The 27,391-nt window shown below is 47.0% G+C and overlaps 1 protein-coding gene across 2 annotated transcripts in view; it reads left to right on the forward strand.

Moving 5' to 3' along the window:
* Positions 1-1,323: 1,323 nt before the first annotated feature.
* The window catches only part of KIF3C (kinesin family member 3C), a 129,068-nt gene continuing 103,000 nt past the window's right edge, over positions 1,324-27,391 (forward strand). The window contains exon 1 of one of the 2 annotated variants that reach the window (XM_073624980.1): positions 1,324-3,307. In XM_073624980.1, the coding sequence (XP_073481081.1) occupies positions 1,895-3,307 (1,413 nt within the window). In that variant the 5' untranslated portion in view covers positions 1,324-1,894. The remainder of the gene's footprint in view (positions 3,308-27,391) is intronic. The other variant, XM_073624981.1, reaches the window with a different exon arrangement.

Here is a 27,391-nt window from a genome sequence, read left to right on the forward strand (position 1 = left end):
TGTAACGCATCAAAAACGCACCGGACCCCAGTACAGTGAAAAAGAAAACAGGAAAAAAGAAGCAGAAAATCTTCTGGAATGCATCCAGAAACGCATCAAAAACACACATGCAGAAACATTTCTGGAACGGATCTGGAGTGCGTTTGTTCTCCATTCACAGCTATGCATGTTGTTTTTGAGCATTTCTGCAGTGCTTTTTGCTGTGCTTTCTGCATTTTTGGACATGCGTTTTAGATGCGTTTTGCATTTTTGATGCTTTTTCTTTTTATTTGGCCAATTTGTTGCTGGGCAGATAAATAATAATAAATAAATAAATAATAAATAAATAATGCAAAGACGCACTACATGCTTTTTTGCAGCGTCTCCATTAAAGTCTATTGAACCAAAAAAGCAAAAAAAAAAAGCACTGTTTTGCTTTAAAAAAAAAAGTCCCTGACCCTTTCCAAAAACGCAGAGGCACAAAAATGCATTGATGTAAACGTGTTCCATAGGGAACCATGAACAAAAAAAACGGTCCTGCGTTTCTGCAAAAAGCATGAATAAAAACACACTGGGGTGAATGGAGCCTTAGGACCAGTTCACATCACATGCAGTCCAGTGCGTTTTTTTTTTCTGCATCATAAACGCGTGGAAAGTAGGCCATATGGTTTCCAATGGCATAGTTCACACCAGTGCCGTCAGTTCCTGGGCTTTCCAGTTTCAGAAAAAAAAAGTAGAACACGCTGCATTTTTCCTGCACTGGACAGTACTGGAACGCTGTAAAACGCATCAAAAACGCACATGTCCCTATTTAAGGTGAAAAATGCATTGGAAAGCATCAAAAACACATCATAAAAAAATGTGCATGCATAAATGCAACCAGATCGCATCCGGACTGCGTTTCTATGGTGTGAACCGGCCCTTAAACTTTACCAAAATGTCACATGAATTACACTTCATTCAACTCTCTGCAGTGGCATGCGGCGAGGTGCGTAAAAATAAAAGCGTTGCACTGCATCCCACCCTTTGGCAGCGTTCGTAGAAGAAGGACACATAGATAACAATTGTTTTCTAGGTGCCCTTGCGCTGAGCTGTGGTTGGTTGCTCCGATGTTTTTATTTTTGCTTCCTTTTATCGGACATATCCCTTGATGTTTGACTTATCGTTGGTCGTAATCTGTGGCTCAGAGGCAGGACGTGTATAATGAGCCACCGGCATTAGGGATCTTATCAGCTTGGGAACTACAGCCCCCAGAATTCCAGAGCAGGATAAGATCAGGCCTCCCTTGGGGCTGAGGTCATCCTCCTGTTGGGTTGCCTCTGATAGAGAAAACTGCTGCAGCTTAGTGTGTTGTGTTATCTGAGTGCCTGTGTCAGCCAGTGCAGGCATCTCCCCCTCCTCCTCCTCCTCCTCCTCCTCCTCCTCCTCCTCTTCGTCTCCTCTGTCCACAGCATCATTCCCAGACCCCGCCCCATCCTCAGCCCCTGTTTTCCCCTGTCATTCTCCCACAGACAGCGGCCGCAGAGCAATGAATGAGCATCCACAGCCCCAGAAGAGACTAGGCGTTTCCAGCTGCCTCTCATGAACATCAAAGAGGATTAGCCACCCAAATCTGCAACTGACACCATCGCGCCAGGACATCTCCTCAAAGGCTGGAACCAGCTTCATCCTGACACCTGAAATCCGCATCTGGAGGAACGATGCTCCAATGGATGCTCTGCTGTTGACGGTGAGATGCTACCAAGAGATTACTGAAGGCGTTGGATCCAGCTGTGGTGGGAGAGGGTGAGGAGGAACGTATTGTGGATAGACGGGTGAATGTCAGCGTCTGAGGGGACCGTTCTGTGTTCCTAGGTGCCCTCCTCGGAATAAACAATATCACAACAGAGGAGACGCAGAAGGGGAGGGGAGCAAGATGTGCAGTAAAACCAAGAACAGCGAAGCCCTGAAGGTGGTGGTAAGATGCCGCCCAATCAACAGGAAAGAAGAAGCGGCTGGCTACGACAGGATAGTGGCTATGGATGTCAAACTGGGGCAGGTGACCATTCGGAGTCCAAGGGCGAACCCTGGGGAACTGCCAAAGACGTTTACTTTTGATGCTGTGTACGATGCCAATTCCAAGCAGACAGACTTATACGATGAGACGGTCAGGCCCCTCATCGATTCTGTCTTGCAAGGGTTCAATGGTACCATATTCGCCTACGGACAGACCGGCACCGGCAAGACCTACACCATGCAGGGTTGCTGGGCCGAGTCAGATAAAAAAGGGGTGATTCCGAATTCTTTTGATCACATTTTCACCCATATCTCCAGATCCCAAAACCAGCAATACTTGGTGAGGGCGTCTTACCTGGAGATCTATCAGGAGGAAATCCGAGACCTCTTATGTAAAGACCAGAACAAGAAGTTAGAACTCAAGGAGAATCCTGAAAGCGGAGTATATATTAAGGACCTGTCTTCTTTTGTGACCAAGAATGTGAAGGAGATAGAACACGTTATGAATTTAGGTAACCAGGCTCGGTCGGTGGCCTCCACAAACATGAATGAGCACAGTTCCAGGTCCCACACCATCTTTGTTATCACTATAGAGTGCAGTGAACTGGGTGTGGATGGACAGGAACATATCCGAGTTGGGAAACTCAACCTGGTGGACTTGGCTGGCAGCGAAAGACAAAGCAAAACAGGAATGAATGGAGATAGGCCCAAGGAAGCTTCAAAAATCAACCTCTCTTTATCAGCATTGGGTAACGTGATATCAGCGCTGGTGGATGGGCGCAGCACCCACATTCCCTATAGAGACTCCAAACTAACCCGTCTTTTACAGGACTCTCTAGGTGGCAATGCTAAAACCATCATGGTGGCCACACTGGGCCCAGTCTCCCACCACTATGACGAAACCTTGTCCACTCTCAGGTTTGCCAACAGGGCTAAGAACATCAAAAACAAGCCAAAAATTAATGAGGACCCCAAGGACACTCTGCTGAGGGAATTCCAGGAAGAGATTGCCAGGCTGAAGGCCCAGCTTGAAAAAAGGGGGATGCTCAGCAAAAAGCGCCGGCGGAACAGTCGCAGGAAAAAGTCGGTGGATGGGGAGACTATTCCGGATACGGAGGCTGAGGAGGAGAATGACGACAACCTCATAGAGAAGAATGTAGGGAGCTACTTGAAGGAACAAGCTGAGAGGTTGCAGCAGGAGAAAGCAGCTATCCAGGAGGACCACAGCTTGTTGGAGGAAGAAAAGATGAAGCTGATTGAAGAGAAGGAGAAGATGATGGAAGATTTAACAAAGGAGCAGAAAGCAACAGAGATGCTGGCGGTGAAATTCAAGGTAATTCTTTTTCAATATAGACACAAATAATACTGCGTTATACTATATATTTGTGTGGCATGGTGTTAGTTGTTCAGATGGCTGAGAGACGATAAGTCCCACCATGGCTGAGAGACGATAAGTCCCACCATGGCTGAGAAACGATAAGTCCCACCATGGCTGAGAAACGATAAGTCCCACCATGGCTGAGAGACGATAAGTCCCACCATGGTTTTAGGCCTTGCACATACAGTAGAAAGACCAAACTGTAAAGAAAGCTTTCACAAAGTATCTGGAAACTTACAGCAAGTCTCAAAATAGCTTTGTTGAAGCCTTCAAAGCCAACTTCAAAAATGTAATATATTGACACTTACTAGTCCTTAGATATAGTGGCTGCATTAGGGTCCATAGGCTTTGGTTCACATTAGACGGGCGATTTGCATTGCTATACAGTTCTATGGAAATGTAAAACCTACGATCAGAAGGAGGTCAGCGTCACCTTTTTTGCACCTGTCAATGAATTCTGAAAGATCTCAGAAGCATTCCCAGCTGATGTCAAACCAATACCATCGATAAAGGCCCATAGACGCAGGCCCTTAAAGTGGTAGTAAACTCCACTTTTAATCTTGTACCTAGAGGTAAGCCTATAAAAAGACTTACCTCTAGGTACTGGAAATATCTCCTAAACAGTGCAAGTTTAGGAGATATTTTCTGTACCTACAGGTAAGCTTTATATATAGATTATTATACAGGTAAGCCTTTTATGACATCACCCGTGCCGTACCTTCAGAGCTCCATGCTCCACATGCGCTTGAGTGACGTCATTGCGGCCCCAGCCATTCATACAGCCGGAGCCCCCCGAACCCAGAAGGCAACCCGGAAGGCATTAAAAGGCTGAAAAGGGCGGCGAGGAGGTGACTTATCACCTGACTCACTGTGGATTGGGTGGGAAAGGCTGCTGCATGTAAGAACGAACCATAAGAGCTACAGATCGCCTCCCCTCTCCTCTTCTCCATCACATGGGGGGGAGGTGTTCTGTAGTTTACAGTTTGAACAGATGAACTTTGCAGAACTGATAATAATGCTTGGGATAGCACTGTACTTGGCAGTACTGGGATCTACAAGCACTTTTTTTTTTGCATTATCGAACAAATATAACAAAATGTTTTCAATGGTATAGTTAACATACTAAAGAAGACCAATCAAGAATAGTTCATTGTTAGGGTTTACATAGATCTTAATGGGAGTGCTGACTGTCATTTTAAACAAGCTGCTAGCTGGCTTTAAGTAGCGCTAAGGCCCCCCCCATTCACACTTTGAGTAAAGGGAAATCGCTTTTCCAGCTTAGATTTTGGGTGGGCGATTTACACGCAATTTTGCTTGTCACTCATAGGACAACCTGTTCACTTCAATGCGCTGCCCTATGTGCGTTTGTCGCCCAAATGAAGCTCCTGCTCCTTTTTGGGCGAGAAGCTTCACATGACTCTTTACCACTTGCCGACCAGCCGCCGTCATTATATGGCAGCAGGTCGGCACGTTCTCGCAAATCGCTGTAGCTGTACGCCCTTTAATGAGCTATAACAGTTGCATGCCTGCTGCACGCCGGGGGGGGGGAAGTGACGTGCGTGGCCGGCGGCTGCGATGTCTGCCAGCCGTGATGTCCGCAAGCCACCCATGATTGCGGGAAAGAGAGCCAGAGTGGGGAGCTGTCAATGTAAACAAACAGATCCCCGTTCTGACAGGGGAGGAGAGACAGATCTGCTGTTTTTAGTGATCAGGAACAGCGATCTCTCTCCTCCTCCAGTCAATCCCATCCCGCCACAGTTCGAAACTACTCCTTAGGGAACAGTTAACCCCTTGATCGCCCCCTAGTGTTAACCCCTTCCCTGCCAAAGACATTTATACAGTATTCAGTGCATTTTTATAGCACCGATCGCTGTATAAATGTCACTGGTCCTAAAAAAGTGTCAAAAGTGTCCGATTTGTCCACCGCTATGTCGCAGCCCCGCTAAAAATCTCAGATCACCGCCATTACCAGTAAAAAAAAAATTAGAAATGCCATAAATCTAGCCCCTATTTTGTAAACGCTATAACTTTTGCGCAAACAAATCGCTTATTGCGATTTTTTTTTTACCAAAAATATGTAGAAAAATACATATCGGCCTAAACTGAGGAAGAATTTTTTTTTTTTTTTGGACATTTATTATAGCAAAAAGTAAAAAATATTGTTTTTTTTTTTTTTTTTTCAAAATTGTCGCTCTTTTTTTGTTTATAGCGCAAAAAATAAAAACCGCAGAGATGATCAAATACCACCAAAAGAAAGCTCTATTTATGGGAAAAAAGGACATCAATTTTATTTGGGTACAGTATCGCACGACCGCGCAATTGTCAGTTAAAGTAACGCAATGCCGTATCACAAAAAATGGCCTGGTCATGAAGGAGGGTAAACCTTCCAGAGCTAGAGTGGTTAGAGAGGAACTTCACCAAGTTTAAAAGGAGAGTTCACCTTTATAAAAAAAAAAAAGATTGTTCTGTCGAGAAGTGCCCGCTATCGAGCAGTGATTTTAGCTGATGTGACGGGGAGACGGCGCCTGTGCACAATAGCCAAATGGCAGAAAATGGACGGCCGCACTCTAAAATAATGCATTTAATAAATAAGGCTTAATCCATACATCAAACAGAGACACAGCTCCAGATGATAACTGACGCGTTTCGCACCATTAATGGCGCTTAATCATAGCTATGTGCACAATACCCGACAGCAGAAATTTTTCTGTCAGATTGTGCTCCGCTCTCCCACGGCGCGTTTATATCGGTTCTGTCGAGAAGTGCCAGCTATCAAGAAGTGCCCGGGACGAACGGCGCATGTGCCTTATGGAACAGCACAACAGCTGATTTTACAATCAGCTGTTGTGACGGCGAGACGGCGCCTGCGCACAATAGCCGACAGAAGAAATTTTTCTGTCAGATTGTGCCCCGCGCTCCCGTGGCGAGTTCATATCGGTGAGGGGCGGATTTGTACATGTTGTGGGCAGATTTATAAATGATGGGCAGTTGGGGGCGGAATTTTTCAAGATGGCCAGTGCTGCAAAACAAAACTTTTTATGCTATTCTTCCTGGACGCTTGCGGGGCGTGTTTAGCCAAGTGATGGGTGGGTTTTTTTATGTTGATGGGTGGGTTTGCAGGGCGTATTTATATACAATTTATATATAGAAGTATATATATATATATATATATATATATATATATATATATATATACATACACAAGCATAATAGAACTGTACTCAGGAAATGCAAATGGCTTGTGTTAGCTAGCTAAATACACCCTGAAAACCCGCCCATCAGTTGGCTTAACACGCCCCGCTAGCGCTCAGGAAGAATAGCACAAAAAAGTTTTGTTTTGCAGCACTGGCCATCTTTAAAAATTTCCACCCCCAACTGCCCATCATTTATAAATCCGCCCACAGCATGTACAAATCCGTCCCTCACCGACATGAACTCGCCACGGGATCGCGGGGCACAATCTGACAGAAAAATCTCTTCTGTTGGCTATTGTGCGCAGGCGCCGTCCCACCTGCACGACAGCTGATCGTGAAATCAGCTGTTGTGCTGTTCCGTACGGCGCATTCATGGCGCATGGCCGTTCGTCCCGGGCAGTGTGCAAATGAGAAAATCCGGACAGCCGCACAGTCCCGGGCACTTCTCGATAGCGGGCACTTCGACAGAACACCGGTAAAGGATGTTTGTAAATTAAAACAAACTGTGCAGCTCTGACTAAAGATGAATAATACCCTTGATATAGGTGTAGAAGACCATTTACATACCTTATGAAGCCTGACTGGAATACTCCCAGGACGTTGCTAAGTACTCCCAGGACATTGCTAAGTGAGGCCTAGTCATCACTGCTCACCTCCACCATCACAGGAGTGAGCTGTTTCAAACCCCCTCACATACTCTTTCTCTCCCCCCTGATGCGGTAGCTCTGAGTTCAGCATTTGATTGCTCACTCCTGTGATGGTTGAGGTGGGCAGTGATGACTAGGCCTCACTTAGCAACGTCCTGGGAGTATTCCAGTCAGGCTTCATGAAGTATGTAAATGGCCTACACCTATAGAAAGGGCTTTATTCAGCTTTAGTCAGAGATATACAGCTTGTTTTTATCTACAGACGCCCCTTATCTTCATAGGCAGTTTTGTGGTAAAGGTGAACTAACCCTGTAAATAAGAATCAGCAGCTACAAATACTGTTGCTACTGATTTTTAGAAACCAGGTACTTACCAGACCATAAATTCCAGTGCTGTCTTACCGCAGCGGATTCTGCTCACTGCTGCGGCTCCCGGGGCCGCTATCTTGGATTTGGGAGCCGGATGTGACTTCCTGATGAATCATAGCTTGCTCCCTCTACGCAGGTTGCACAAGATTGTGCAATGTAGGGAAACTGGTCCTGCAGCCTCCTGGGATGTGTGATGTGCCCCAGGTGGGGAAGGGGGCATGACGAGCAACGTCACCCTCACCTAGGTGAAGACTGAGGAAGTGGGAGTGGGTATCGACAAAAAAAATTGTACTTGGTACTCCCCCCCCTCCCCCCAAAAAACAAAAACTGGACCTCACTTTTTGAGTGAAGTTCTGCTTTAACATATGTAGCACCCTGATGTTTAGGCAGGGTTGCTATCAAATTTATTTCCCAGGCGATAATTGCCTTGGCCAATTGTCAGGAGATCAATTGATTTCCCCCTAATTCTGGAATTGCTGCACTTCTCTCTTCTGTCACTAGGTGGCATGGTAGCTGGTGACATTGGATAAGACAAGGCCAGGGCATAGCAAGGACAGATTATGAATGAATGGGGTGTCTCAGCCAATTGGCAGAGGTTTCTAAGTCCCTTGACCTGCTAGGAGAGCCTATTTATTTGGGTGGAGTCAGGTGATCGGGGTTCTGTGCCACCTGGACGGCTGTCTGGTAGGGCCTATCCAGAAGCAGGAGAGTAGCATAGGGTTGGGAGTACTGGCTTGTAGTCCAACCAGAAGTAGCGGTTCAGCCGGATGGGGAACCAGCTGATTTTGGAAGTAGAAGGGGAAGCTGTCACCACTAAGGGACCATCCACCTTGTTACTAGAGACCACTGTGAGTAAGCTGAAGCAAGTACCTGAGCAGTCTTTTCACCAACCGGGGACGATGAAGAAGTGTGAAAACTTCAGCAAGTGCTAAGCCAGGGACCCAGTGGGACAGCAGAGGTGACGCTTGCGGTCCATCAGTGGGTGCCAAGCCAGGGACCTAGTGGGTCAGCAGGGGTGACGCTTGAAGAGTATCAGTGAGTGCCAAGCCAGGGACCCAGCAGGGAAGCGGGGGTGACGCTTGAGGAAGATACTGAGTGCTACAAGAGGAAGAGCTCCAGGGATCCAGTGGTGATTGGATCCGAAGTCTAGTGAAAGACAGGGAGTTCATTGAGTGAAGATCCACAGTGAGTGATTGTGGAGTGAGTGGAGAACTGTCTGTGTTACCAATAGTTAAATATAATTACCGTTAGTAACAGCTACAAGATTGTTGCCATAGGAGACAGCGGTCCTTCCTATACAGAAGCGGTGTCTGGCTGGAGGCCTTCATCTGTATAACTGTTTTCCTATAGAAGTCTCTGAGTCTGCCAATTGTCATTGCATCTACTTAAGGGTGTCCTGGCCCTAACCCTCTCTCCCACAGTTCTGTTCAAGAGACAATAAATCTCTTTGCGTTCAAAAAGTGTCTGGCGCCCACCATTTCATCTTGCATTACACCCACCGTGCCTTGCAACCCACTCTACACAGAAGGATGTCAGCTGTCCCTCACTCTGGAGGTCACCATTAGGTTTCAGGGGCCCCAGGACTTTGCTACACATAGGTGGAGGTATTCTGTATGTGGGGGGTAGGGAGTTGAATGGTTAACATTTTCTCCATGTCCCCTTCTCGTTGGACGCCAAGTGTGAGTCACATAGGAGGCCTACCCCAGGGTGGGTTCTTCTGGCCTACACTAGGCACCTTGAACAGGGTCACTGCCTTAAACATGGGGTACCTTTGCTTAAACGGATGACTGAACTCTAGTTACCTTTCTTGATGTAATCTACACCACCACGGTCACGGTGATGGAATTAGGTAGGACCCGTTGAGCCCTTGCCCTCTCCACCTATCCAGCGTTCCTCCACTACTTCCATCCCAGTTACGGAATAAGGGCGCCGCTGTGCGCCTAGAACGGGCTCCATGCGCACACTCACTTAACTCTTCCTCCTCCATACCTGTGTACAGGTTGGGGACCTCTGCGGTGCAGATTTGTTCCGTTACTATGGGAGACGGGTCATGCACAGAGAGAGTCCTGACAACTTTATGTATAGCGCTTGTGCCTAGCAATGCTCACAGGTGCCAATCCCTAATATTGAAATGTAGAAAAAAAGTACTATGGAGGGGACTTTGTAGGCACCAGTAACCATAACCGCCATAACATAAAATCTGCCAGGAGATTTCGGGGAAAGTTCATAATAAAGCTCTTGGAATAACCCTTATTAAGGGTATAGACGATGGCTCAGAGGGTCTGAAACCAATTTCTGACATTTGATGTGTGAAAAAACCTGACATATATAAATCTAGATCTGTCATCGGGGCACCAAGGTCCAATAGTCACCCCTAGGTGCGTTTCAACTCATAGAGTCTTCTTCAGGGTTTTTTTTTTTAGACAGAAATAGAAGTGGGTTAAAAGTCAATTGGAGATAGAGAATCTTATAACCCTGTCAGGAAGCATCCAGGTGCCCATGTGCCAATGAATGGTTCAAGGGATGAGAGCTCAGTAATGGACCACGGACCAAAACGGTCCAAAGGTTTTATAGAGTCTTGTTGTGCATGACAACAACTTCTCCTGCAAGAGGCTATTCCACATGTCACATATACACACTTACAGAAGGATGCTGGAGGAAACTTTGTTACCCTTGGTAACCACTTGTATCATTACACTATATTAACTGCTATACTGCTGTCTCCATACCCCAATGTGTTTAACTGACCAAACTGTGAACTATGTGTGTTGGTTACTTGCATTACACCCCTTCAATAACTTCAGACCAGGCACAGAAAAAGTTTTGGAAACTTTACTGAAAATTTACTGCATACATAACAAAGTTCAAAGTCTCTTCCTAACATCCCTAAACCCTACCTCAGGCTTGGTAACTGCCCCAGCATACCTGCGCAGGATAGAGTCCATTAAGGCAGAGCTCCAGATCTGGTGTCTTCAGGTGATTTGTAGGTCTCAGTGGTCCCGTACTCTATAAAAGCCTATTTAGCCATAGGTGCTCCAGCTTCAGGAGTAGACTCCAGTAACAGCAACATGTCCATGCGCTTCCCCCTCTTAACAACATCTCAAGTTCTCTCTCTGGACTGGACCCCTGTCCCTTTTTATATAGCACAGGATTGATGAGTCGGACCCACAAAAGCCCGCCAAGAAAGACCCGGGAAGCAAATTACCACTAACCCTCCTGACTGGGGCAGCATTAAACCCAACCTGCTTAAATGTAGTCCCAACACACTTTCTGGTATCATTGAGAGAAAATCGCAGAGAGCACACCAAGTTATCAGCTCCCTGGATTTCTGGCAGGATCAGCAAGTCATTCTATGCACTTATCAAACTTATTGACTGGTGTATCTAACAGATCACAAGGGAGCACATAAGAGCACATTGTTTGGGGTACCATAGACTTTGACTTGGTACCGTTGTATAGAATGAAATCGTATAAATCTATAGAGCAGACTTTCTCAACCTTTTCAACATGGAGGAACCCTTGAAATAACTTTCCAGTCTCAGGGAACCCCCACTAAAAATTAATATAGCTACAATTCATGATACATTAGTGTGATGGTCATTGGGAAGAGTGCTCCTTACTGTTGTGGTCATTGGGAAGAATTCCCCCCTTTCAGATAGGTAAAAAATATAATTGGTGTCAGTGGGAACTTATTTAAAAAGGCCAAAAAAAATGGTCAAGGAATCCCTAGAAACCTTTGGAGGAACCCTAGGATTCCACGGAACCCTGGTTGAGAAACCCTGTTATAGAGGTTGTACAGACTGACAGCACTAGAACAGAATGTGTAGGGGGTCCTTGTAGCCTGCAGCCAGCTTTGAATTATTAATGCCCCCGATTGTCCATTCTGCTAAACTGCCCCACGCATGTTGTGACTTTCGGGAGGATTCTGTTTCAGCCCTGTGTTTAACCCTTTCTTCTCAAGATGGATTCCCACAAGGATTGAGATGCAAAAGCATTGCATACACTAATGCCCCGTACACGCGATAGGATTTTCCGACAGAAAATGTTCGATGTGAGCTTGTTGTCGGAAATTCCGACCGTGTGTAGGCTCCATCAGACATTTTCCATGGGAATTTCCGACACACAAAATTTGAGCTCTGGATCTCAAATTTTCCAACAACAAAATCCGTTGACGTAAATTCCGATTGTGTGTACACAATTCCGACGCACAAAGTTCCACGCATGCTCGGAATCAAGCAGAAGAGCCGCACTGGCTACTAAACTTCGTTTTTCTCAGCTCGTCGTACGTGTTGTACATCACCGCGTTCTTGACTTTCAGAATTTCCGACAAGATTTGTGTGACCGTGTGTATGCAAGACAAGTTTGAGCCAACATCCGTCGGAAAAAAAACATGGATTTTGTTGTCGGAAATTCCTATCGTGTGTACAGGGCATAAGAGTTTTTTTTTTTTTTTTTTTTCTATTCAGCCTTGGGGCTATACGTAAACTATCCAACAAATTCCTCCATCCATGTTATACAAGGTGGATGGACAAATGTGCAGTGGTGCCAGCTATTGTATTCTGACAGTCAGTGCAAGCAACAGAATACCCAAACAGCAGCTGCTTCTGATTGGATGCAGCAACTGTTTGGCTGACAATTTCCCACCAGCTCCTTCAATTTTTCAATTAAAAGATGTTGGTTGGGAGGGTTGGTGACAGCACCACCCACTGGGCAAATTCTGGCTGCCTCATTAGGAATAGGGATGAGCTCAGGTGTGTTTGGATTAGAGTTGCCACCTCATCCCTTTAAACCCGAACACATATGAATTACACAGGTTCTGAGGCTAATTTAATGCAGATAAGGCACTGAGTGAGTTTAATTATCACCTTAATCAGCCTCAGAACCTGTGTAATTCATATGTGTCCGGGTTTAAAGGAATGAGGTGGCAAAACTAGTTATGATTCTTGTTCAAACACACCTGAGCTATCCCACCAGGAAGCTGTCACTCCGCACTAGGGGCGGGCATACGTGCATACAGCTGCAGGACGAAGAACACTTGTGATTGACAGGGCACAGTGACAGCTTTCTGGCGGGATAGCTGAGGTGGGTTCAGGAGGATCCAAACATGTCTGAGCTCATCCCTGATCAGGAACCAGCCAAAATTCCAGTAGTGCTGTTCAGCAATTTAAAAAAATAAATAATGATAAAAAAAACAGGCATCAGGAGCCGTCAGGGGGTGTCCTCAACGCCTTTCAGCTGCTGCTATGCCGCCCTCTGAAAAGCGATCCACTGCTTCACTTTTCAGAGGTCGGTAAGCATTGCCACCTGTCTGAAAGAAGCCTTAACAGGTCTAAGGTTAACCCTTCAATGTCAGAACAGATCTGGACTATCACAAGCACTAAGCTCTGGTTCACACTGGTGCGGCTTTGAAATCGCGCTACTTCAGCACGATCTCAAAGCCGCACATCAGTGCGATTTGCTCTGCCGATTTTGTTGCGGCTTGCGACTTAATTTAACAGAAGTCTATGAAAGTCGCAACAAAATCGGTAAAAAGTCATGCAGGAACCTTTTTCATAATCACTGCGACATGAGCCGCGGCAATATGAACGGTTCCATTGCCGGCCATGGGGTGCGACTTGTCATGTGATTTGGAACTGTCAAATTGCATGAGAAGTCGCACCGGTGTGAACGGGAGCTAACTCCTTATTGTCAGTGTGCAACAACATCGGGCGTTCTTTAACCCTTTATTTCTGGGCCAGGGATGTACGATCACATATTAGGGTTTTACTCCTGTATTGTCAGGCCCAGGTAAAAGTTGTGAGGCCGCATTTCTATCTTCACGCAGCAGCTCACTTTTTTTTTTGTGTGCGTTTTTCACACACTTACGCACGTCACACATACACTTGACAAATGCGCCAAAGAAGCTTCAGAGCACGTGGAACCTCGCATTCTTTTACCCTCTAACCACGTTTGGGGTGACAGTAACAATGAATTCATTAATTGCACTGAAAGCGTTTCCGAAGTGCGCGGCAAAACATGCGATTCTAGTGCGTTTTTTTCGCGCATTCATGAAACGCAAAGTGTGAATGGAGCCTAAAAAGGTCTAAGGTTTATTTTTGCCCGGCTGGGGCTTTGCTATCACAGGTTTGTGTTTAACCCTTTATTGCCCAGAAGGATTTGCACATCTCCGTCCTGGTGTGGCCGGGCCGGTCGTACTGCAGAATCAGTTTAGGGCATAAACCGTGACCGGCGTTTGTTAACCCTTTAGGCTCCATTCACACCCAGGCGTTTTGTAACTGTCAGATGGGAGCAGCATTATTGCAGCTCTATTATTTAACCCCTGTATGTCTGGGCTTTGCAGGAATTTCATTAGCACCTTGGGTGGGGATATCCGTCTTATCTGGCACTCTAGTCTCGGTGACATACGATGACTATTCATAAGCAGCTGTATATTCTGGGATGGCAGCCATCTCCTTTAACAATACTTATCATACATTCACAGAGTACAATGATACCAATGATACAAACACTCCCCCACTGTACTGTCCTTGTATTTGCCTTCATACCATCCTCCCCCACCTCCCTTTGTTATAATGGCTTCACATTAGGGTTTTTAGGGTTTTCACCTCATCCCTTTAAACCTGAACACATATGAATTACACAGGTTCTGAGGCTAATTTAATGCAGATAAGGCACCAAGTGAGTTTAATTACCACCTCAATCACCCACAGAACCTGTGTAATTAATATGTGTTCAGTTTTAAAGGGATGAGGTGGCAACCATACTTCACATGCATCAGTTTGGTGTCAATATATGGAACTCTGATTGGGATCCTGATGTAAGGGGGGGACTTTGATGAGGACCCTGATGTAAGGTGGGACTTGGAAGGGGACCTGACCCTGATGTAAAGTGGGACTCTGATGAGGACCCTAATGTAAGGTGGGACTCAGATCGGGACCCTGATGTTAGGGGGGACTCTGATGGGGACCATGATGTAATAGGAAACTTTGACGAGGACCCTGATGTAAGGGGCAGGGAATCTGGTGGAGACCATGATGTCAGATTGGGACCTTATGTAATGTCTACTCTGATGCGTAATGGCAAGCTTCTGTGAAGTATGAAGGGGGCACCCTGATGAGATAGGGGGCTTCTGATGTGAAGAATGGAGGGGGCTCTAATGTGATGGAGGGCTTCTGATGTGAAGGAATTACATGGAGCTTTAGAACAGCAGGGTCTTCCTGTTGGAGGGATTCCACTTGGCTGGTTGGAAAGGGTCTATCTGTTCTGTGGTATTGAGTAGCCTCTTCCTCATTGAAGAGTGTCCAGTAGATACTGGAAGGAGGCATCCAGTGATCCTGTGACATTGTGAGTAATGACCTGAGTTCAGGGTCCTAGTGACTATGTGCTGTTTTCCTTTGGGTGGAGGTGCCAGTGAAAGCTCTAACTGAAAAAGCTTTTACAAGGACAAGTTCTGGCCATCTTCCTTTGCTCCTTCCTGCATAAAGACTGTCCAGGGAGGCTTAACCTACTGAAGTGGCCTCCTGTTATTATTCAGTGTTCTGGATTATCCCATATCACCCTACACCCTCTCCAAGTTTATTCAGCAATAAATTACAAAAAGACATCCCCTAGACCAGGGGTCTTCAAGCTTTCCAAACAAAGGGCCAGATTATTGTCCTTCAGATATTAGGGTGGCTGTACTGTGGTCCCCCGAGAGTAGAAAATACCCCAGGATCAGTGGGAGTAAACCATGCCTCTGACTTGGTGGTCAGTGGGAGTACAAAATAAAAAAAAAAAGACATATGCCCTGTACACACGATAGGATTTTCCGACAACAAATGTTCGATGGGAGCTTGTCGGAAATTCCGACCCTGTGTAGGCTCCATCGGACATTTTCCGTAGGAATTTCCAACAAACAAAATTTGAGATCTGGATCTCAAATTTTCAGATCGTGTGCACACAATTCTGACGCACAAAGTTCCACGCATGCTCGGAATCAAGCAGAAGAGCCGCACTGGCTATAGAACTTAATTTTTCTCCGCTCGTCGTATGTGTTGTACATCCCCGCGTTCTTGTTGTTCGGAATTTCCGACAACATTTGTGTGACCGTGTGTATGCAAGACAAGTTTGAGCCAACATCCGTCGGAAAAAAATCCACGGTTTTGTTGTCGGAATATCCTATCGTGTGTACAGGGCATTAGCTTGTCAGTAGGACCGGGATTAGTGTCCTGTCATTGGTATTGAAGGAATAGTTCCCCATCGTTGGTGTCATTAGGAGGAATAGTGCCCCATTGCTGATGTAATTGGGAGGAACAGTGCTCCATTGTTGGTGTCACTTGAAGGAATAGTGTTCCATCGTTGGTGTCACTTGGAGGAATAGTGTTCCATCGTTGGTGTCAGTTTGGGTACCGCTGCCCTTGATTATTCACTTGAGCCGGAGTGACTGAATTGCTGCTGTGTGACCTCCTGTCTCTGCACTAATCTTGGGAAAGAACCATTTAAAATGACAGTGGCTCCTACAGGAGTAGAAATGAACAGGCAACCACACATGCACAACACATGTCAGCAGCACGCACCAATGTGAATGATAACGCAAACAAGGAGTTGTGAATGTGTTTCCAAAGAGGCCCTGTTAGGCTCGATTCACACCTATGCATGTTGCTTTTGAGCGTTTCTATAGTGCTTTTTGCGGTGCTTGCCGCGTTTTTCAACATGCGTTTTTGCCGCGTTTTGCGTTTTTTTTTCTATTATTTTGACAGGTTTTTTTTATACTGTGTACAGTGTAAGAAAAAAGAAAGAAAAAAAAAAAGCAAAACGCGGTAAAAACACGGTACTTGCGTTTTTGGATGCGGGCGGGTAATAGAATTCAATATTCTATTACATGCAAAACGCTGCATTTTGCATATAAAAAAAGTCCCCGATCCTTTTCAAAAACGCAGAGACACAAAAATGCATTGATGTGAACATGTTCCATAGGAACCCATGTTAAAAAATTCCCATGCATTTCTGAAAAATGCAAAATGCATCAAAAAACGCATTAGTGTGAATAGAGCCTTAGCTGCAACAGAAAATCTATTATACTTACCTCTCTGGTGGTCTGTGTTTCCCACTTTCCCATCATTTTGGTGCTGCAAGCTCCATAAGACTCTTAAACATTTAACACTTCAGGACGTCTCGGTTGCCTGGTCCGCTGTTATGCAATGGTTCTTTCCTCCGATGCCCACGCCTAAAGGGCATAGCAGTGTAGGGGTGGGAGAACGGAACCACAGTTTTCCAGGGGACATCAGACAATCAAGACGTGTTGAATTCTTATGAGCCTTACAGAGGCTGCAGCGCTGGAACGCTGAGAAGGTAGGAGACACTGAGAGGTGGTGATTATAGCTCTTCTATTGGAGGAAGTTTCAGGTAGGATTTTTATTTTACGAGACTGACAGGGTCTCTTTAAACTATAATGTATGGGTACGGCCCTGGTGCCAAACCTGTGGCCCTTTGGCACTTATTAGGCAACCTTCAGGGCCCCTGCAGACAATAGTCTGTGTTTTCCTTACCTAGGGGCTTGCTCAGGCCAGTAAAGAAATTCTTTTTTACAATGACTTCTAGTGAGCTTGGTTTACGCCTTCACATTATCTTATGTTTATATTTCCTGTCCATCTTTTTTCGCTTTTTTTTTCCTTCCATGGATCTTATATAATGGATACCACTTGCTATTAAATGTGGCACAAGTAATTTTTAAAGGGGCCCTGAGATGTTTTCAGCCTATGACTGTCTTCTGAAGCACATCCCCAGACTCCCAACAGAACGTTTGAAGACTCTGACCATTCCCTGTAGATCATCTGTAGGCTCTAACCAGCTCCTGTTTCAGGTCTGCAGTCTCTGATAGCTTTCTTTAGCATCACATCTATTGAATATTATGTGTTGGCCCTTTGGTGGCCATATTTGAAGCCACAACTTTTCCATCAAGGTCAATAGCACAAACTATGTGTAGCGCTGGTAGATTTTCAATCTACTGCTTACAGGTAAATTTAGTGGGTTATCTGTTCATACATAGTCAGATTTGCCTCTGTTCCAGCTTGGCTGAAGTTTCACACTGTGCCTGTGGGTGTCGATGTCGCCATGGGTCAGTGTTGGAAAGGCAACACGTTGAAGCGTATGAATGCTCCTCTGTCCCAGAGATAACTCGGTGGAGGTGGTCCTCCGAGTTGCATTCTGGGAGAGGGTATTTATGGGACAGACGCCATGTTCTGGGGTTCGTTTTCGTTCCACCTGCTGGCCCTCCTGGCCGACAGGTATGTGTTAGGAGTACTACCGCGTGGTCCTCCGACTGGGAGGCCCACGTTGCTGCAGCGTGTAGGTGGGCCCAGAAGCCTGTCTGGGGCCTAGCACAGCGGCAAGGGAATGGTCCTGGGCTATCTGTCCTACGGGAAGAAGCTGGACAACTGAGAAGATCCCAGTGGAGGACCCGTCATGGAAGGATCATGCAGAGTGCTGGTCTGGAGAGGGGCCTGGTGACTTGGTTGGAGGACGTATCCTAAAGTAATCCTACCGCATTGTACTGCCGGGTCGGCTTAAAGGTTCTAGTGCTGTGTTTGCTATCCATCATAAACCATTACATCCTGTGGCAGAGGATCGTACGGGTTTCTATTCCAATCAAGTCTGTGGCAGAGACTTTTGTTCGTGCTGCATACAGGCTGCTAGCTTAGTGAGAAAAACCTATCCAGGCGGGCAAAGATTCAACACGTTTAAAGAGAGTACATTCATCTACAAGATTCCAATTCCTAATACTACACTAAGAAAAGGTATTTGAACTTCCCTGCAACTCTTCTTCTATCTCTTTCCTGCTACTTCCTTCAATTACATTTATTAAAGCATTGGAAAAGATACTCAAGTGTCCAGTGCCTACATTGTCTGGTACTAAACTCAACGGGACCCTAGACCCGGTTCTGGTGAAATTAAGGTAACGAAGGTGACGGTAACAGCCCACTTTAAACCAGCAGCTCCACTGAGCGTTATTGCTACGTATGCTTTTCTCCCTTCATGCCAGGGTGCTAGGTATAATCCTGCCACTCTGATCTCTCATTTTAGCCTCACATCCAATCACTGTCCAAATCTTGCTACCTTCACCTCTGTAACACCTCCAAAATACGCCCCTTCTTAACCAATGGCACCACTCTTTTGTTATCTCTAGCTTTAGCTATTGCAACTCATTCTAGTTGGCTTACCCCTACATAGGCTATCAACCCTTCAGTCTGTAAGCAGGTTGTAAAGTGCTAGTTAATTGCTGTTCAGCAGGGAGGGAAAGGGTTAATTTATTACCCGGTCTTTTCACTCAGCGGGCTGCTCCTGGGTTCTGCCTCCCCTAACCTGTGCATATAAATCAGGAAGGAGCTGTGCTCAATGAGTTCCAGCCACGTGGGTGGAAGGACAGGCTGACTATTGCTATGTAACCCCATCCTCCAGCACACCACCAACCTGGAGGGGCTCTGCTCATCCCTGACCTCAATGGAGAACTGCACTTTATGTTGAACTGTTATCTCGCATTATTCCAGTAAAGCTTTTTAAATGTTGTCATGCCTGGTCTGAAGTTACTAAAAGGGGTTCATGGTGGTAATGGTGTATAGAAGAACAGGGCTGTGATGCACACAAGGAGTGAAGTAGTGACATGTTGTTGCTATGGGAAACAAGTGCAAGAGAAGGATGATATGACAGCCAGACAGCAGGAGAGTGGGTCTCATGTATAGTTAGAGGAGCAGTTCATGTTCTACCTCCCAAGCAGTTGGTGCCCCAGCACCCAGGAACTGGGCCCATGAGGTGGAGACCCTAGGGACCTAGCCGTATGGTACAGAAGAGAAAGAGTTTATTACGCACGTGCATGGTGTCTGCACCGGTTCCCAGTGGGACCCGCTCTTTCACTGGGAGATAGGCGGCGGACTCTAGCTGGACTGGTGGAACGGGAGACTACAATGTGGTGTCTCCTTCAAAATGTCGCATCCTGAACAGGTATAAGCATTGTGGAACCAGGAGGCACCTGTACACAGCAAAGAGAGCGAAAGGCCCCGTGTGCACTGGGCGATTTGGCCCTGCCCACAAGTCTAACCTGAATGCCGATGCCAGACTCAACGACCTTATGTCCTCCATCCCTTTCTATAAGCCCTTCCACTGACTTCTGTTCACCCAACATATACAATTAAAAAAAACAACATCATACAAAGCCATCCACAAGTTTACCCCAAGATACATCACCAAGCTCATCTCAAAATATCAATCAACTCCTCCTCTCCACTTTTTCATTACCTCCAGGACTTCTCCAGAGGCAATCCTTTTATCTGGAACTCCCTACCCCAATATGTCCGCCTATCTCCCACTCTGTTCACCTTTAGTAGATCTATGAAAACTCATCTCTTTAGGGAAGCCTATCCTGCCACTACCTTAAAAATTTACTTCTACTGTACCTGCTCCCATCAACTCATGCCCACTCAGTTATTACCTTTGTGTATCACATGACCCACCCTTTTAGATTGTAAGCTCCCACAAGCATGGCCCTCCTAACCCTCTTGTCTTGCATTGTGTTGTAACTGTACTGTCTATAAATTTTCTGTAGGTATTGTAGGAGCCAGCTTCGAATGGTAGAACATTAGGGATGCAGCCACTTGCGTAAATCTTTTTTTTTTAGGGCTTTTCTTGCCCATGTCTATTAAAACAAAGTTTACGTTCAACACCTGGGTTTTCCTCACAGGTGTTTTTCAACATTTTTCCACCACAAAACAAATGCTCATCAGCCTCCTGGCTTACACTTGCAGCACCGTGGCTCTGGCCTCAGTCCTCAGGCCCTGGTCTGTCTCCTCCAGACAGTCTTCTCGCAAAAAACGGAAAATTGTATACTCACCTTTCCGTAATTTTCCTTTCCTGTCGTATCTTCATGGCAGCATACACTTTGGGTTGTGACTCCGCCCCCACAACCTGATAGGACTACATAGCTATAAATTGTAGAGGTGGCCCCTGCCCAGTATTCTCCGTATATATATCACCTTAGACGGGTGGGAGATTGTATGCTGCCATGAAGATACGACAGGAAAGGAAAATTACGGAAAGGTGAGTATACAATTTTCCGTTTTCCTGTCGCATCATGGCAGCATACACTTTGGGGAGTAACTCGCAAAGACTGGGTGGGAATTCAAACTAAGTTTATTTAACAAAGAATAGAGGAATTGGCCTGGATAACGGATCTTCCGAAATCCACCGTGGATAAGCAGGCGGAATCCACCTTGTAATGAGACATAAAGGTGTTCCTGGAGGACCAGGTAGCCGCTCTGCAAATCGTCTCCGCCGAGACTCTACAATATGCCGCCCAGGAGGTTGCCACTGCCCTGGTGGAATGTGCCCTTAAGCCCTCAGGTACTTGATGGTTACTCAGTGAGTAAGATCTCTTGATGGTCTTTACTAGCCATGAAGCAATGGTGCGTGAGGATGCCGCTTGACCTCTCCTGAAACCATGTGGGATAATTAGGAGGCTCTCCGACTTTCTGATAGATTTTGTTGCCGAGAGATACTCCATGATGGTACCTTTAACATCTAATGGATGGGGATCTCCCTGATCCGTGCTGAGTGCTGGAAGATTAATCTCCTGGTTAAAATGGAAAGATGAGGATACCTTGGGGATGAATCGATCCGAAGGTCTTAGGACTAGCCTGTCTGGAAGAACAACCAAATATGGTTCTCTAACCATTAGAGCTTGCATCTCTGACACTCGCTTCGCCGATGTTATGGCTATTAAAAATGAAACTTTCAGCGTTAGATCCCAGAGGGATATGCTCTGTGTTGGAAAAAAGGGTTCCTTGGATAATGCCTCCAGAACGATTGAGAGATCCCAGACCGGGAATGACGGTTTCCTAGGGGGCCTCTGCTTTAGACAGGCCCTCTGAAACTGAATCACCAGAGGCTCTTGCGCCCATTTAACTCCTGTCAAGGCGGACAGGGCCGATACCTGGACCTTCAGGGTGCTTGACCTAAGGCCTTTTTCTAGGCCTAGCTGAAGGAATTCCAAGATCTGAGACACCGACGGGGAGGACGAGTCCCAACCTTGCTGCTGAGAGAAGGAGACAAATTTTTCCCAAACTCTTCTGTACGTGATGTTGGTAGTAGACCTTCTGGCCTGGAGTAAGGTATCCACCACCTTCTGGGAACAGCCCTGCTCTAAGTACCTAGCCCTTTCAGCCTCCAGGCCATCAAGTGTAGCTTCCCCGGGTTCGGGTGAAGAAGATGTCCCTGGGAGAGTAGGTCTGTCGTCAATGGGAGAGGCAGAGGCTCTGCCGTGTTCAACTGCATGAGGGTAGTAAACCATGGCCTCCTCGGCCAGAAAGGGATCACTGCTACCACCAATGCTGTTGACTTCTTGAGCCTCAGGAGGAATCTCGCTATGAGAGGCGTCGGGGGAAAAATGTACCCCAGGTGAAAGTTCCAGGGGTGTTGGAGGCAGTCCATCCCCTCTGCCGAAGGAAACGGTACCCTTGATAGGAATCTCTGGCATTTTGTGTTCTCCGGAGTTGCTGCTAGGTCTATCTCTGGAGAGCCCCAGGTCCGGGATATGAGAGCATAGGCTTGTGGACTCAGAGACCATTCGTTGTTGGAGGAGAAATTCCTGCTCAGCGAGTCGGCTAAGGTGTTCTGGACTCCCGGAACATAAACCGCCCTTAGGTCCAGTAGATTCAGCTGCGCCCATTCCAGAACAGGACGGACCTCCTGCAACATGGACCTGCTTCTGGTGCCCCCCTGCCTGTTGACGTAGGCAACAGCCACCTTGTTGTCCATCCTCAGGAGGACGTGCTTCCCCCTCAAGTGAAAACTGAAGGCCAGGAGAGCCTGGAATGCTGCTCTCATCTCCAGAACATTCGACACTGTATCCTGTGCCCTGAAAGGCCAACGACCCTGAGCCGCAAGGTCCTGATAGTAAGCTCCCCATCCCTGTAGACTGGCATCTGAGGTCACGATTTCTTGATAGGGAGTGATTATATGCCTGCATCTTCCCAAGTTGTGAGGTCGTACCCACCACTTCAATGATTGCTTTACCTCCTGAGAGATGAAGATTGGTTGGGACATTGATGTGCCCTTCCAATGACGCAGGAAGGAGATCTGGAGAGGTCTCGAATTCCATTGTGCCCATTGGACCATTGGAATGGTGGAAGCTAGGGAGCCCAGGATACTGAGACATGTCCTGGCCGGGAGCATTGTAGCAGAGATTGCCCTTTTCACCTTTTGAATTAGAGGAGGGATTTTTTCCCCCGGAAGTTCCACTGTGTTCTCCCTCGTGTCCAGTTCGGCTCCCAGAAAGACCATTCTCTGTGTGGGATGGATGCTGCTCTTCTTCCAATTTATCAGCCACCCTAGGGACTGTAACGTGGAGACGAGGATTTCCCTGTGAAGGACGAGAGAATCCTGGCTGTCTGAGAGAAGTAGGATGTCGTCCAGATAATGATGGACCCTCAGCCCCCTTTCTCTCAGGTGGGCTATTACAGGTAATAGGACCTTTGTAAACGTCCTGGGTGCGGTAGAGATCCCGAACGGGAGGCTTCGGAATTGGAAGTGCCGATGGTTTAGGGTAAACCGGAGAAACTTTTGGAACTCGGAATGGATAGGGATATGCAAATATGCGTCCTGGAGGTCGATTGACAGCATCCAATCTCCCAAGTTTATTGCTTGGAGGATTGATTGAAGGCTTTCCATCTTGAATGTTTCTATCTGTATCGACCGGTTGAGGTTTTTTAGATCCAAGACTGGACGAAGGTCCCCTGATTTCTTTTTCACTAAGAAGAGTGGGGAATAGAAACCCTTGCCTCTTTGAGATAGTGGTACCTCCACTATTGCTTGTTTTTGGAGCAACTCCTGAATATACTGGACTAAGGATAGTCTTTTCTGTTGAGAAGGAGGAAGTCTGGTTGAGCAAAATTGGTCTCTTGGAGGACGACCTCTGAATGCCCACCTGTGTCCGAAATGAATGGTGGACACCGTCCATGGGTCCTTTATCATTCCCGCCCAGACCAACTTGAACTTTGTGAGTCTGGCACCCACTACCGCTGGTTGGGCGGGCGAACCTTCAAAAGGACTTCTGGTCATTGGAGGCAGGGGTCTTGGGTTTCTGGAATTTGAGGAAGGACGTCTGGGGGTTCTTCCAGCTCCTTCTGTGTTCCTTCCCGGGTCTATAGGATTTTGCATCCCTGTATCTCTCCGGAAGATTACGTTTAAAGGGAGGTGGCCTTTGTTGTTTCGGCCTTCTGCCCGATGGTACGTCATACGGAATCCTGCACCAGTTAGATTTCGAGGCGGGGTCAGCCGACCAAGGTTCGAGCCACAGTGCCCTTCTGGCCATTACAGAAGCTAACATGGACCTTGATGTGGATCTGATAGTATCTACGGAAGCTTCCGCCACAAATTCTCCCACAAGGCTCAGTTCTTGTAAGGCCTTAGTGATCTGCTCTTGATCTGCGCCCTCAGTGACGAGTCTCGCTGTAGCTGAGGACCAGCTGGAGATAGCTTTCCCAACCGCCGCTAATGCCACCGCTGGCCTGCAGGCACCTCCTGCAAACAGGTAAGCTCTCTTAAGGTCTGTATCCACCTTCCTGTCAAGCACGTCCCTGAACGTTACTGCATCTTCAATGGGGAGCGTCACATGCCTGGCTAGACGCATCAAAGATGCATCCACTACTGGAGGAGAAAGTAAAGGGGATACTTTGGGTTCCTTGAGTGGGTACAGTTTGGTAAGCCTGTTGGACAGACTAAACTTCTTTTCAGGATTCTGCCACTCCTCCTTAATCAGTTCATCTAATTCGTCGATGAATGGGAAGGCCTCCGGGACCTTCTTGAGGTTTGGGAAATACTTTCTCTGTTTTGGCTGTGTCTCCTCAAGCTCCTCCCAGTTAATCGCTTCCTTAACCAATCTGATGAACGGTTCTATGAGCGCAAAATCAAAGCCAGCTGAAGCTTCCAGCTCCTCACCATCCGACGGGAGTTCTTGATCCCTTGATGCACTGGGAATGGTGGGTGAGGTGCTATAGGCCGTAAACTCTACATCAGGAGTTGAGACCTGGGGAGTAGAGACTCCAGTGGGTTCTATGGAATCCGGCTCTTTCTCCCTGGTGGCTTCATCCATGCACTTGCGGCAGGCTAGTTTGTCTGGGAGGGCCGTGGCCCCGCATACCCAGCAAGCGTTCCCGGCTGGGCGGGAAGGATGCGCAGAGGATTGGTGTCCTCGTGCAGGGGATCTTCTGTGGTAAGAACGGCTATGTCTTGAATGGGATCGACTCCGTCTACGACTCCCCTTGTGGCCTGAGCGACTTCTTCCGCGTGAGCGGCTGCGTCTATGGCCGGAGCGGCTTCTCCTGTGCGAAGACTCTCTTCGCCCTGACTTGGATGATCTTGCGGACCTGACAGGGCTGACCAATTAGGTAGCGTTAATACGGTCCTGCTCTCTTTTTCAATCTTCTCTACTTACCACTGGAATCCCCCCCCCTTACCTATTAGGCTGGTGGTGATCTGCTGGGGCAGCGGCCTCCATAGGAGAGGAAGGTGAGCACCTGAGAAGGGTATAGGAAGGTAAGAGCATGCAAACAGGCCCCAAAAAGACAGTGCATAAGTATTAGACACTTACCCAGAGAGGGGATACTTTAGGGATGCAGCAAGTCAAAATACAGCAGTCAGAAGTCTTCCAGGAAGCAAGGAGAGCTCAGAAAAGACAAACAGGGCTTTAAAATTGCCGCCATGGCCGCCGAGGTCACGACCCGCTCGCGCATGCGCAGTAGCGGCGCGAGGCGCCCGGCGCCATCTTGGAAACTGGCAAAATCGAAAGGACGCCCTGAGGGTGCGCACCGCGCATGCGCGGAAGCGCCGAGACGCCCAGGAAGCCTGAAGGGAGGCACAGAGGGACCACAGAGCCCAGCAAAGGAGGAGAAACAAACAAAAGTGAAACACAGTGACATGGAGACCGCTGCACAACAACTAAGCCTGTTTAAGGCTTATACTGGAGCCGCAACATACCCCCGAGATCACCAGAGCGGGGTTCCTTCCATCTAGCTCGTTTAGAGGCTGTACAGGTAAGGGCTTCCACCCAGGAGAGGCTAGAACCTGGCTGGGGCGAATTCGGTAAGGGGGTGCTTCTGATATGTTCAGTCCTTCAGGTGAGGAAAAATAAGAGAATACTGGGCAGGGGCCACCTCTACAATTTATAGCTATGTAGTCCTATCAGGTTGTGGGGGCGGAGTCACAACCCAAAGTGTATGCTGCCATGATGCGACAGGAAACTCAATGTGCACAGCTAGCAACTTCCTGCTGCACTGGGTGGAGCCTTCTCGACTCCTGGGCTGGGACCTCCTCTGTCTGCCAAGGTAGAGCCCTAAAACATAGTCACGTCTCTAATAAATGTCCTGCGCACACCTGCACAATCAGTGTGCTGGTTGTTTGCAAAACCTTAATCCAGGTTTAGAGGCTTTATCCCTCCTAAGTTTCCACAAAGCCTCTGGAATCCAGAACCCAATCAGAGAGTTGCCGATCCTGGAGAAGACTGCAAAACCTGTTTTCTCCACTCGGAACAGACATCCTAAAGCCCCTCAGCTTGCACATCTGAAAACCATCTAACCCTTCTGACACTATGACAAGGTGCAGCACTGTCATAATATCATGTATGGGATGCAGGGGCGACCACTGTGATTCTGTTCCGCTTAGCAAGAGTGGTCAATATGTGATAATGTTACATATTATGTGATCGCAGTTATATGCTGGCGCCCCTGCACTGACCCATGTTTATAGCAGAGCTTTCCTCGCCCCTTAATGTCCGCTGTTTTCGCACAGTGTCTCCCCTCTTTATTCCTGTGGACCCACCTGGTGACTTCCTCTGATCTCTTTGAGCTATATGGAAACTGGTGGTCCGTAGAAATCCCTGAAGAAGCCAATGTGGGCGAAACATGTTGGGATACAACACCAAGTATTGATCACCTTTTATATATGGATACCAGTGATTATTAATATGATTTGTATTATGCTCTGCCAATAGATTTTATTGAACCCATCATTTTGTTGCTGTTTTATGTAATAACATTTTTACTTTTATATAAATGATGTATATTTCTTTACTGTGAACACTGCTATAATCCCAAACAACCTGCTGCTGCTAATTCCAATTTAACAGGGATGAGGTTCTGGATATCATAGTGTCACCTAATCTACCTCTCAAGCTATAATAATAATAATGAGTGGTGACCACCACTGGGCCACAGTGTAAACGTTAAGCTGGTCATACACTAGTAGAATTTTGTATGAGTAATCTTACAAATTCTTGTCAGAACATTCTTAGAACTTTCTTGTCATCATTGAGTCAATTAAGTTCATTTGAAAGCTTTTAAAATTGCATCCAGATCTGCATTTTGAATGGAATCTCTTATGCTTGGGCGGGCATACACATGTATATACAGTAATATACGTGTGTGTGTGTGTATATATCCCCAGAGAGCCCCAACTTACATCAGGCTCCCCAGAGAGCCCCAACTTACATCAGGCTCCCCAGAGAGCCCCAACTTACATCAGGCTCCCCAGAGAGCTCCAACTTACATCAGGGTCTCCAGAGAGCTCCAACTTACATCAGGGTCTCCAGAGAGACCCAACTTACATCAGGATCCCCAGAGAGCCTCCCCTTACATCAATGGCCCCAGAGAGCCCCCCCATTACATCAGGGTCCCCAGAGAGCCCCAACTTACATCAATGGCCCCAGAGAGCCCCCCATTACATTAGGGTCCCCAGAGAGCCCCCCTTACATCAGGGTCCCCAGAGAGCCCCCCCCTTACATCAGGGTCCCCAGAGAGCCCCCCCCTT

This window comes from Aquarana catesbeiana, linkage group LG04 (assembly GCF_042186555.1).
Source record: "Aquarana catesbeiana isolate 2022-GZ linkage group LG04, ASM4218655v1, whole genome shotgun sequence".
Classification (NCBI taxonomy): Eukaryota; Metazoa; Chordata; class Amphibia; order Anura; family Ranidae; genus Aquarana; species Aquarana catesbeiana.